The sequence below is a fragment of the Amphiura filiformis genome, chromosome 11, assembly GCF_039555335.1.
Source record: "Amphiura filiformis chromosome 11, Afil_fr2py, whole genome shotgun sequence".
NCBI classification, from domain to species: domain Eukaryota; kingdom Metazoa; phylum Echinodermata; class Ophiuroidea; order Amphilepidida; family Amphiuridae; genus Amphiura; species Amphiura filiformis.
In genome coordinates, this window is record NC_092638.1 from 20,264,784 (window position 1) to 20,274,823 (window position 10,040).

Genomic DNA, 10,040 nt, shown 5'->3' on the forward strand with positions numbered 1-10,040 from the left:
ATCTAATGGTGCGTCCCCTGCGTGATCTAAATACAGAAATCCGACAATAAATGGGCCTCTACATGCACAATACATTATATTAAAGTTTGCAACAACAAAAATTAAAGTTTGTAATAATTATTCGAGTTTGTAAAAATCATTTGAGTTTGTAAAAAATTATCAAAGTTTGCAAAAATTATTTTAAGTTAGCATGTTCCTCATGGTACACCGTACTGAACATAACATATCCGTGGGCATATGACCGAAATTGCCTAGCAATTGACGTCTCATGTCAACACAGTCTATAGTGTGATTAGAACATTATTGTCTGGTGATCATTATAGTATGATCAGTACGAAAATCCAGATTTTCAAAAATTAAAAGAACCACTTTTTAGCGGGAATTTTCGTAAGTTACACAGCTGAAGTTATGAAAGGGTTGAAAGACTACAATATTATGGCATAAACAAGAATATGTTCGATTGGTCTTTATTCCTATAGGCTGTATCCTTAAGTCTTGCCCAAACGTTTTGCATTGTTGAACCTACATCCTTCTTTAAGACCTAACTGGTCATCTACCATTCGTTTACAAGGATTCTTTATATCATATTATCCTTAGGTAATCACAGTCCACAATAATGGGGAATAAACCAGTCCTGATAATTGTTACTGTCATCGCAGTAGTTGTCGCAGTGATTGCCCTTATTCTTGCCATCGTCGCAATGAATACGGGTGGAAAACAACGCATATCTGTAACGACATCAAACGGAGGCAGCGGAACCAGCGCTGGACAGACAGGTATTATGTAACTTCTTATTTCTTTATTATACCCTTAGGTAAATCCGAATCCTAATGATGGAACCTACAAAGTCTACAGAAAACTTGAGCGAAAAGAAAGAGGAAGAAGAGAGCAATACAGTCCTGGTAGTCATTATTGTCGTCGCACTTGTTGTTGGAGCCATTGCTCTTGTTCTTGCAATTGTTGCTATGAGTAACAATGGCGGCGGTAAACAAATGATAGATGTGGCGTCATTAGGTGGTGGAACCAACGCTGGACAAACAGGTATTGTAATTTAGAAATCAGAAAATAAGGAGATGGTTTTGTTTTGCAAATCTAATTTCAAGAATTTAATGAAAGAAGTGCGCAATTTACCACAATAATTGCTTCTGACACTGCCCAATTTTAAAGCAATTTCAGTTACAAATGCCCTTAAAGATCTACATAAAATTGATTTAAAAATAGTCTAAATTGTTAGATTTAAAATTCAGGCGATTAATTTACGCTTCAACATTATAGTGTTACTATTATATTGTTCAAACTGTGAATATTAAAACCTTGAAATTGGAAGGTAAAGCTAAATTTGTACTCGATCGCTTTTGCAGAAAAGCGATTCTCACGCATGCTCAGTGTTTACCTCCGTTTTCAAAGCGTCAAGCCGATCAATCGATACAAATCGTTGAGGCAAAAACGACGTCGCTTTTGCAAGTTGAAGAAATCTTCTTCTGAGCGATGACGCTTGACAAGTGAATGCATCAACCAATCATTTTCTACCAACTGGACCTATTATTTTGCTAATTAATTTACAGTATTTATTTTTTTAAATATATATAATTATCTATAAATTGAAAATAGAAGAAAGGATTCAGAATAACGACCAAGTTGTACATGTTGCTCTTCTTATTTTCCGTGCAGGGGGTGGGACTCCTGCTGCTGGCCAGGGTAACGATGATAAGATATGGCAGCTATCAGTCTTTGAGCCTGGAAACAATTATGGATACATGTGCGTAATGATATTTCATTTATATTTCGCTACAATCACAGATTATAGAAGAATATTTCTGTTGCCCTTTTTTGTATAGTTTACACCTGTTAATAGACCGGCAAGCAAGAAACACTTCGGCGCTATTGGGGCTCGAACCCACTTCCTCTATATACAAGTTAAAGCATAGAGGTCAGTGGTGTTGCGTCATACGCCGACACTCTTGTACAAGATGTTACCTGCATAGCACCTGGACAGCATTCTATCCTTCCATCCTTTCTCTATACAACTACGCATATACTTTGCGCTAAAATGTGTTATTGTTTCATTTTCTTTTAATAACTTTCTTACAGTGATGATGCATCTGGTGAGCTTCGGGGATTTCATGTTGACTTTGTTACTGCCAGTATGTAGCCATGTCTGTTTATTTATGTGTTGCATTAGGGACAAAATCAAAACTCGATTGGCGGTTTACCGCCGGTTCTGTCCGGTTTCCATTGTTCTAAGCAATGGAAACCGGACGGAACCCGGTGGAACCGGCGGTCAACCGCCAGTCGAGTTTTGATTTCATATCCCTTACTTTCTTCCTAACGAAAGAATGCGTAATTAACAATGATTAAGGAATGCCAGATAGAGAAAGAAAGATAGGTGTGAACAATGAGAGTGGGTCGTAGAGGTATGTCAATTTAAAAAGAAAAGAAAAGAATGAGATTACTCTTCCTCATTGGCAATGATTGGATTTTCATACCCTATATACTTATTGCCAATACCTTGGTATTTTTACAGTATGTCAGATCGCAGGCAAGAGTTGCCAGTTGGTATATGACTCTCCTCAACGTTGTTGGGAATCTCAACCTGGTGCTAGACCTCAGGGTGGAAAAGGACTGATGGGACAATATTATGACGGATGTGTAGGTAGGTGTATAACGAATCTCAAGTTCCACTGGCCAGATGCCCTTTGCTACCCTCCAGGACGGTGACCAGGAGGCCTGGTTGTTGGGAAGCTTAACTATAAATTTGACCTACGAGAGGGGAAAAACTGATTGCACAGTTACGATCGACATTTTAGGCAACGCCAGCATGTTTAGAGGGCTCCCACTCAGTAGATCAGTAGAACATTAACTTGTGACGTCATCCGCACAGGTGTATCCACAACTGCATCTTATTTAAACGTCATAATAATATTATGACGCATTATGTAGACCTAAAAGGAAACTAGAGAAAGCATATGTTATATAATGTGTCAGATTGCAGACATGAGCCCCAATATCTTGTTGGGAACAACAACCAGGTATTAGATGTCGGATGGAGAAGGCCTGATGGCACAAATGACGCATTATGTTTGTGAAGATAACTTCAGTTAAACTCCTAGACAATGTGTGTCAAATCGCAGACGGAGTTGCCAGATGATCTATATTTAACTCTCATCTTACAAAACATTATTATAATGTTCAATTCTAGACCTGAATAATTCCAAAAGCTATCACAATAATAAACAGTATATGTAGCAAATTTAAATATAGATTATCATTTCCATATCAAATAATCCATCTTTTTCTGCTTTTTTGTGGTAATTTTATTTCTCTAAATTGTATTTGTGTGCAAATTGAGGGCGCTATAATTTACATTATTTTAAATTTAAATTGGCCAAATAATATGAGTTATACCTTATATTTCATGATAAAATGGTGTTTTTTTGGCAAATTCCCTTGTCATTTGTTAGTCTGTTTGCTGATGTTCTAATACCAGTATGCAAGTGTGTACCCCTTGTAAAGATGCAAACAAGATTTTAGATAAATAGCGCCATCATTGTTCAACTTTTCTTTAAAATTACTCAGTTTTACATGCCATCAAACAACCGTGGCCTGATGGCACAGGAGGGCTTACAATAACGGCGTTTGTATAGACAGGTATAGCTCTTCGATAACAATGTGTAGTGTTATTAGAGTATAAATGACTACCTCCTCGTATAATATATAGGTAGCCTGTTGTTCTAAGAGGTCATAATCACACCTGACGAAAGCTCGAAAACTTTTTCAATCCGACTACGCACCACTCACTTGTCATGAACAGCATGCCTGATATCGAGGTATTTTGACACCACCCTTCTTCCTAGGGTCTTTGAACCTATACGCCTTTATCAACATCTCCGCCCATTTCAATTTACAATAATTATTATATATGAACATATAAACAAACCAATTTAATACATCATGCTAAATTCAAAACGAACAATATTATGGTTTTTTTTATTTATATCATGCAGGTTGGCTCCAATCGTACGAGAGACCACGCACATTTAAGTTCACCACGGCATATAGCCACCCTCTCAAAACCGTCTTCATAGTCAAGAAAGGCAACCCCGGCGGCTTTACCTGGACAGACATAACTGGAAAAACAATCGGTTTCGTCGATGGATTTGCTTTTGATGAGCATTGCCTTGCGAGAGAAAAGGATCAGATAACCGTAAGATTATAAGATTATTACAAAGTTATAAAATTCCCTCACTAGTGTTTTCGGGACCGTTTTTGGAAGTTTAAAAGGGTATTTCGTGATTTTAGCATTCTCTGTCTAAAAATGCAGTTGTTCGGCTTTTTATATCCCACCTCTGAAATGCTATGGCAGCCGGTCCAAAAATTCATAAGGATGGAACCCCGCGTTGACTTTACATGCTCTATCGGATACAACGTGGCCGAGTCCCTAGCTGATATTTTGAGACCCATTTTAGCTATTCTGAGGTCCCCCTTTTGAACTTTAAGTTTCGCGGAAGATCTAAGAAGATCCTGGCAGAAGATGAGATCCTAAACTCGTAGGATGTGGCGGCGGTCATTATTCGTTTGTATGGGAGTCATCATGCAGTTACTGTTAACTATATGTATGCACACAACACAGGGGCACTCACAATAGGCAATTGACCCGTACTGGTAGCGCTGTGTTGTAGATATAGGAGATGAACTAGTTAGCGTCATATATCAAAAAGTATAAAAGCTATGATTTTAGTACTTGCTCTATGTTTCAATTACTTATTCTTTTCAAAATTATTGAATTTTTAAGGAAGGAAATCTACATCTTATCCAAACTCCCGTTGGAAGATGGGTGCTACGAAACCGTAATACATGAGCACAAAGCCGCTGGGACCGCGACTAGTGAGGATAAAGACCTAAAAAACCCTCAAAAACAAACCTAAAATACAGAACACTCCTCCCCCATCAATGAGATCATTGAACATGTTAAAATTAACAAATTTTGTCTTGCCACACTATCGTCTGTGCCACCAATGGTTCGGCATGGCATAAGTGGCTATAGGTACTAGTTGAACTGTAGTACCCTGACCCTCTGCCCTCTCGCGTGATATTCATGGAGTGACTGGTACGGAAACCTATTTCTACGGGCCGGAGCCTGTCTTCCGCAGCGGCACTCCGTATGCCGCACAGGCAGCCCAGCAAACACAGAACGTTTTCGACATCATTCGCAAAAGTTTATAAAAGGTTGTCAGAAAACGTTTAAATGCCGGGTTATATAAAGGGTATATTAAGAGTATAAAACGTTTTCATAACCTTAAACAACATTTTTTTGATAATCTACTACTCAACAAACAAAAATGTTTTACAGAAAACGTTTAAATGTCGGGTTATATAAAGGGTATAAAAACGTTTTAATAATATTCCAAAAACATTCTTGAAAACGTGATTCTAAACAGAGTGTTATTTTGGGGTTGAAACAACATTTGCAATAACGTTTTAAAAACGTTTTCATGACCTTTATATAACCCGAAATTTAAATCATTTTAAGAACATTTCTGTGTTTGCTGTGTTCAAATATTTTAACATAATGTTATTTAAGTATTGACAAAATATTTGGCAAAATGTTTGCAAAAATAGTTTAAAATAATATGTTTTGAAAACATTAAAAAATATTGTTGTAGTGTGTTTTCATACAAAACGTTTTAAAACGTTATCATGACCTTTATAAGGGAGGACAGTTTTTATGGTCTACTGAGCTCAGCAATGCTTTGCTGTCTTCGATAGCGCATTGTATCGGAGAGGTACCTGGCTTTTATCAAAGCCCAAACCCATTAAAGCCTGTAGCAAACTCTTTTAGGCTCCGCTCAATTGACAACTCTGCTCCGATACAGCGCATTGACCAAAATATCGATCGAATCAATTTTACGACCATGCTTGAATTAACAACCCCTTGAAACCTAATTACACCACTTTATGTAAACATAAACTTACACACATTATTTACTTTCTATTGACCGCAGACACGACCCGAGACATGTGTATTTAATGACCACTTGAGTAGTTGATGAGTGGGTCGTTATGTACTTACTGAACACAAAGGAAATTGATTTTGGTTTTACTATCGACCGTGTTTATAATCCTGCTGCTCTGCTGAACGCTCCGATAGATATCAGCAAACTCGTATACTGTTCGCTTGTTCCTATCGAACGCTCTAGCGTACATGAACCATTATCGAAGACAGCAAAGCATTGCTGAGCTAAGTAGACCATAAAAACTGTCCTCCCTAATTATTATCCGACATTTTAATGTTATTAAAACGTTTTACGTTTTTACCTAACCAAAAGCCAAAATATAACGTATTTAAAACGTTCTAAAAACGTTTTTGTGTTTGTTGGGAGGTATGTCCTGAGTTTTTCCTTTGGTGTATATGTTCCCATTGTAATTTCATGTTTTAATGTACTAGTATAGTATGCGATGCGTGGTTCTTCTATTCCATGTATATATAAAAGTACACAAAATAGAATGGCAAAAGCTCAGGTTTGGGGACCCCCCCAAAAAAAATACATTAATTAATTAATTAAGTGAGTAAGTAAGTAAGTAAGTAAGTAAGTAAGTAAGTAAGTAAGTAAGTAAGTAAGTAAGTAAGTAAGTAAGTAAGTAATTAAGTAAGTTTGCAAAAATATTTTCATATTATATTAATTAACTTTCAAATGCTAGAATATCTAGAAAACCATTTTCTATAATTTTAAATTTTGACTGCAATTTCAGTAAAGTATAACGTCACATTATTCGTCACTATTTTTACAGGGCTGGGACTTAAGCGTGGATCAAATCGTGCGCTTTCAAGGACGGCAGCAGCTCTTCGATGGTCTTTTGAATGATGAAGTAAGTAAATTTAAGCTTGAAACAAAAAAAAACCGTACCTATATTGTGAAACTCTTTGGTGTGATTCTTTTATCCCATTCACATCATTTGAGAAGCTCTAACCTTCCTTGCTTCGAACCATAATGTGCTCGAACGGATTTCCTTGTCCAAAAGATCTAATTATTCTCGGGAATTAATTATTCCGTGAGTCAGCTCCTAATTGGCAAACATTGGAAACATGTAATACAAAATGGTGAGTGTGTGTGGCAGCTGAGAGGGGTCAATTTCGGTTGATAGCACCGGGAAAATAATTATCAAAATGTTTCCTTTACATAAAGGTTGACGCCATATTTGACAACGCAGCAGGTTGGGTTGCCAAAGATCCTGCGGTCGACGTAGTATCCAATGATATCCTGAGCTGTGCGAGAGACGGGTTGTCTGTAATGATGCGTAAGGATAATCAGTTGGACACGTGGTGGAACCCTGCGTTTGAAACGTTGAAGAACACAAAGCAATGGAGGTCCATCTGTAACGATATTATAGATGAACATGGTACGTTTTGTTTTTAACGGCAATTCCTAGAACGTGGACATCTAAAAACATATTTGTACACAATCCGACTCACACCGACACCACCTGGTAAATAATTACATTGTACAGCAGAGAAACTAAAATCAATACTTGGGATCGATACACGTGTATGGCTATGCACGATTTGATGTTCAGACGATAAATCTTTCGATACCGGGGTAGAAAATGATGAATATCTCCCGTAATTTTTTTATTCTAAAGAAGTCGATTTCAAGGCTTGCACTTGAATATGTGTTGAAAGAATATGATAGTCGTTAACTTGCGTATTGAGAAAGAACCGTGCGTTTTGAACTAAAAAACTGACAAAGAATTCTGATTTTATATGTGCCGAACAAAATAAAAACGTTCATTCGTAAACACTCGGGTCACGGAAGATTCACGGTACTATAGCGCAGCGTAGGCCACTGACGGGGGCAGTCTAAAAGCTGATGACATACCATGCTCACTGACATCTACAGAGGTCAGCAGGCTATTGTCAATAGTATTTGTCGGATATCCCTCGGCCCATTATGCGTGTCAAAACTATTAAACAGGTCGGAACAAAATGGCCATGCGTGGCTGTGGATTCAATCTACCATCATGGCGATTTCTGCCATGAAGATATCGGTGCGGTGACACTGTGCGACTCCCTAATCAAAACCAGGGAACAGGTTTTTGGCAAGCGAGACAGAAATTCTACCTGAAATATTTTTTTTAAACGTGCACCCCCGAGTTGTAATGCATGTAGTACTCAAATATTGGCAATGCTTTAGTATATCTTGTGTTTTATTTTGTGACCCATTCCATGTCAACTCCAGGGATGTACACCGCAGCACCTCTTCAATTTTTGTCTTTTTCTGTGTGGTGGTAGATATTGATGAGAAAATAAAATCCTGAAAATTTGAGCTTCATACTCCATTTCGTTTTCCCGTGGCATCAATTTGAAATTTAGGGAGGTCAGCGTAAAAAATGTGTCGCAACGCGAAAGACGACGTTTGGAGGTCCATAAATGTATAAAGGGAATCCTTTACAACTTTGAAAACTATGTATCCTGGGGTACTCTTTCGTGTATAATTCAAAACTGGCATCAGAAAACTTGTAACTCCTTTACTTTAAAAGATATAGGGCCCTCAAAATGCAACCTTTCGTAGTTTTTTTTTCGTATGTTTTTGATGTAATTGTTCTGAGCTTTACTCTGGCAACAGGGGTGCGCCTATTTTAAAGCGGGATTTACGAATCAATCAATCAATGAATCAGCAAGTAACGCGAATGACGCATTAAGTGGGTTTTCAACGAAAATGTGTTTTTTTTCTGATCATCATGATCATGCTAACCAAAGTTAAACTAATCATAGTTTTCAAAATATTTGGAGGGTGAGTGCTTCCAAAGAGCGCATTATTGGTTTTAAAACTCTTGGAGCACTGTGTGTTGACGATAACTCAATTAATCTACAGACCTACATTTGTCATTGACTAACCATTTTAGTAGCCATGCTAACAGGTCTTATAATGTTATAGTCTAATTACCAGTCGTTGGGAGGATCTAGTATATAAACGAGTGCAATGCAGTAACATTTTGTGACAAATTTGGAATTAAATGAAAATAAATAATTATGTTTCTATTTTTCAACAGGACATAAAGGTGGCCCACAACCAGCCGACTTTTGTATTGATTACTGAACCCTGCTGTTCGGTAAAAGATTTTACTCAGCATATCGCCTGAAAGAAAGAAAGGCGTAATTTTACATAGGATTTGATGCAGACATCGGCTTGTTTGGTCCTTGAGCACCTCTAAAAATTTTTTAAAAATTTACACATTTCCTTTTGGTCAGCTCAATGTAGTATGGGGCTGGTTGGGGTAGCCACATGCCCCATATGAATATCCAACAAGCTTAATAATACTATACATTAGCCCCCGATAGAGGGCAGTGCCTAAAGTATGTGGGAAATTGTGATGTAAAAAGCAGCCCGTTACCCTTAAGGTTACTCTAGCTATCTTGCCCTGCGGGGCCCTTATATTGGGTCCCACTTGGAGTGTTGAGTCGTCGTATGGGAGTCCCAAAACACCAAAAAAAATTATGTCTTTTGGGAAAAAATCCATATCTTCAATATAAAAGGTCAAAATTTTCAATTGACCGTCGGCTTTTCCTCCCTGCTACATACACTTTAAGAATATATCATTAGATTTATATAATTTACTTCGAGGACTGTTATATATCAAAATTTGAAAAATATCAAATTTTTATTATTTGTCATAAAATTTGTATTATATTGTGATTTTTAAAAAATGAAAATTATTTGATATCAGAAAGACATGCTTCGTATTCAGAATGCGATTCGATAGGTCTGAGGTGTTCTCATGTCCCACAAAAAATGCTGTCGAAACGCAATAAACGCTCATTTTAGATCCCTTAATGAAACGACCTTAAAATGTAATATAACTTATTCTATGTTGTTATATATTTGTTCACGTATAAAATATGTACAATTAATAACAACAGATGGCGCTATTTATGGCTTACAATGTTTCACGCATACGAACGAGCACAGCTTCTGTGATAATAATTGGAGATATTGACTATATAAATCATGGCTACAAAATAAAAGTTATTTGGTGAAAATGTG

General features: G+C 37.1%; 1 protein-coding gene across 1 annotated transcript; it reads left to right on the forward strand.

Moving 5' to 3' along the window:
• Positions 1–602: 602 nt before the first annotated feature.
• LOC140164517 (uncharacterized) lies at positions 603–9,289 on the forward strand. Its single transcript, XM_072187815.1, has 8 exons — positions 603–776; positions 1,672–1,759; positions 2,092–2,144; positions 2,525–2,653; positions 4,005–4,204; positions 6,790–6,867; positions 7,185–7,398; positions 9,049–9,289. Exons 1-8 carry the CDS (start codon positions 617–619, stop codon positions 9,093–9,095), a joined length of 969 nt encoding a protein of 322 aa, XP_072043916.1. The 5' UTR covers positions 603–616; the 3' UTR covers positions 9,096–9,289.
• The last annotated feature ends 751 nt before the right edge of the window (positions 9,290–10,040 follow it).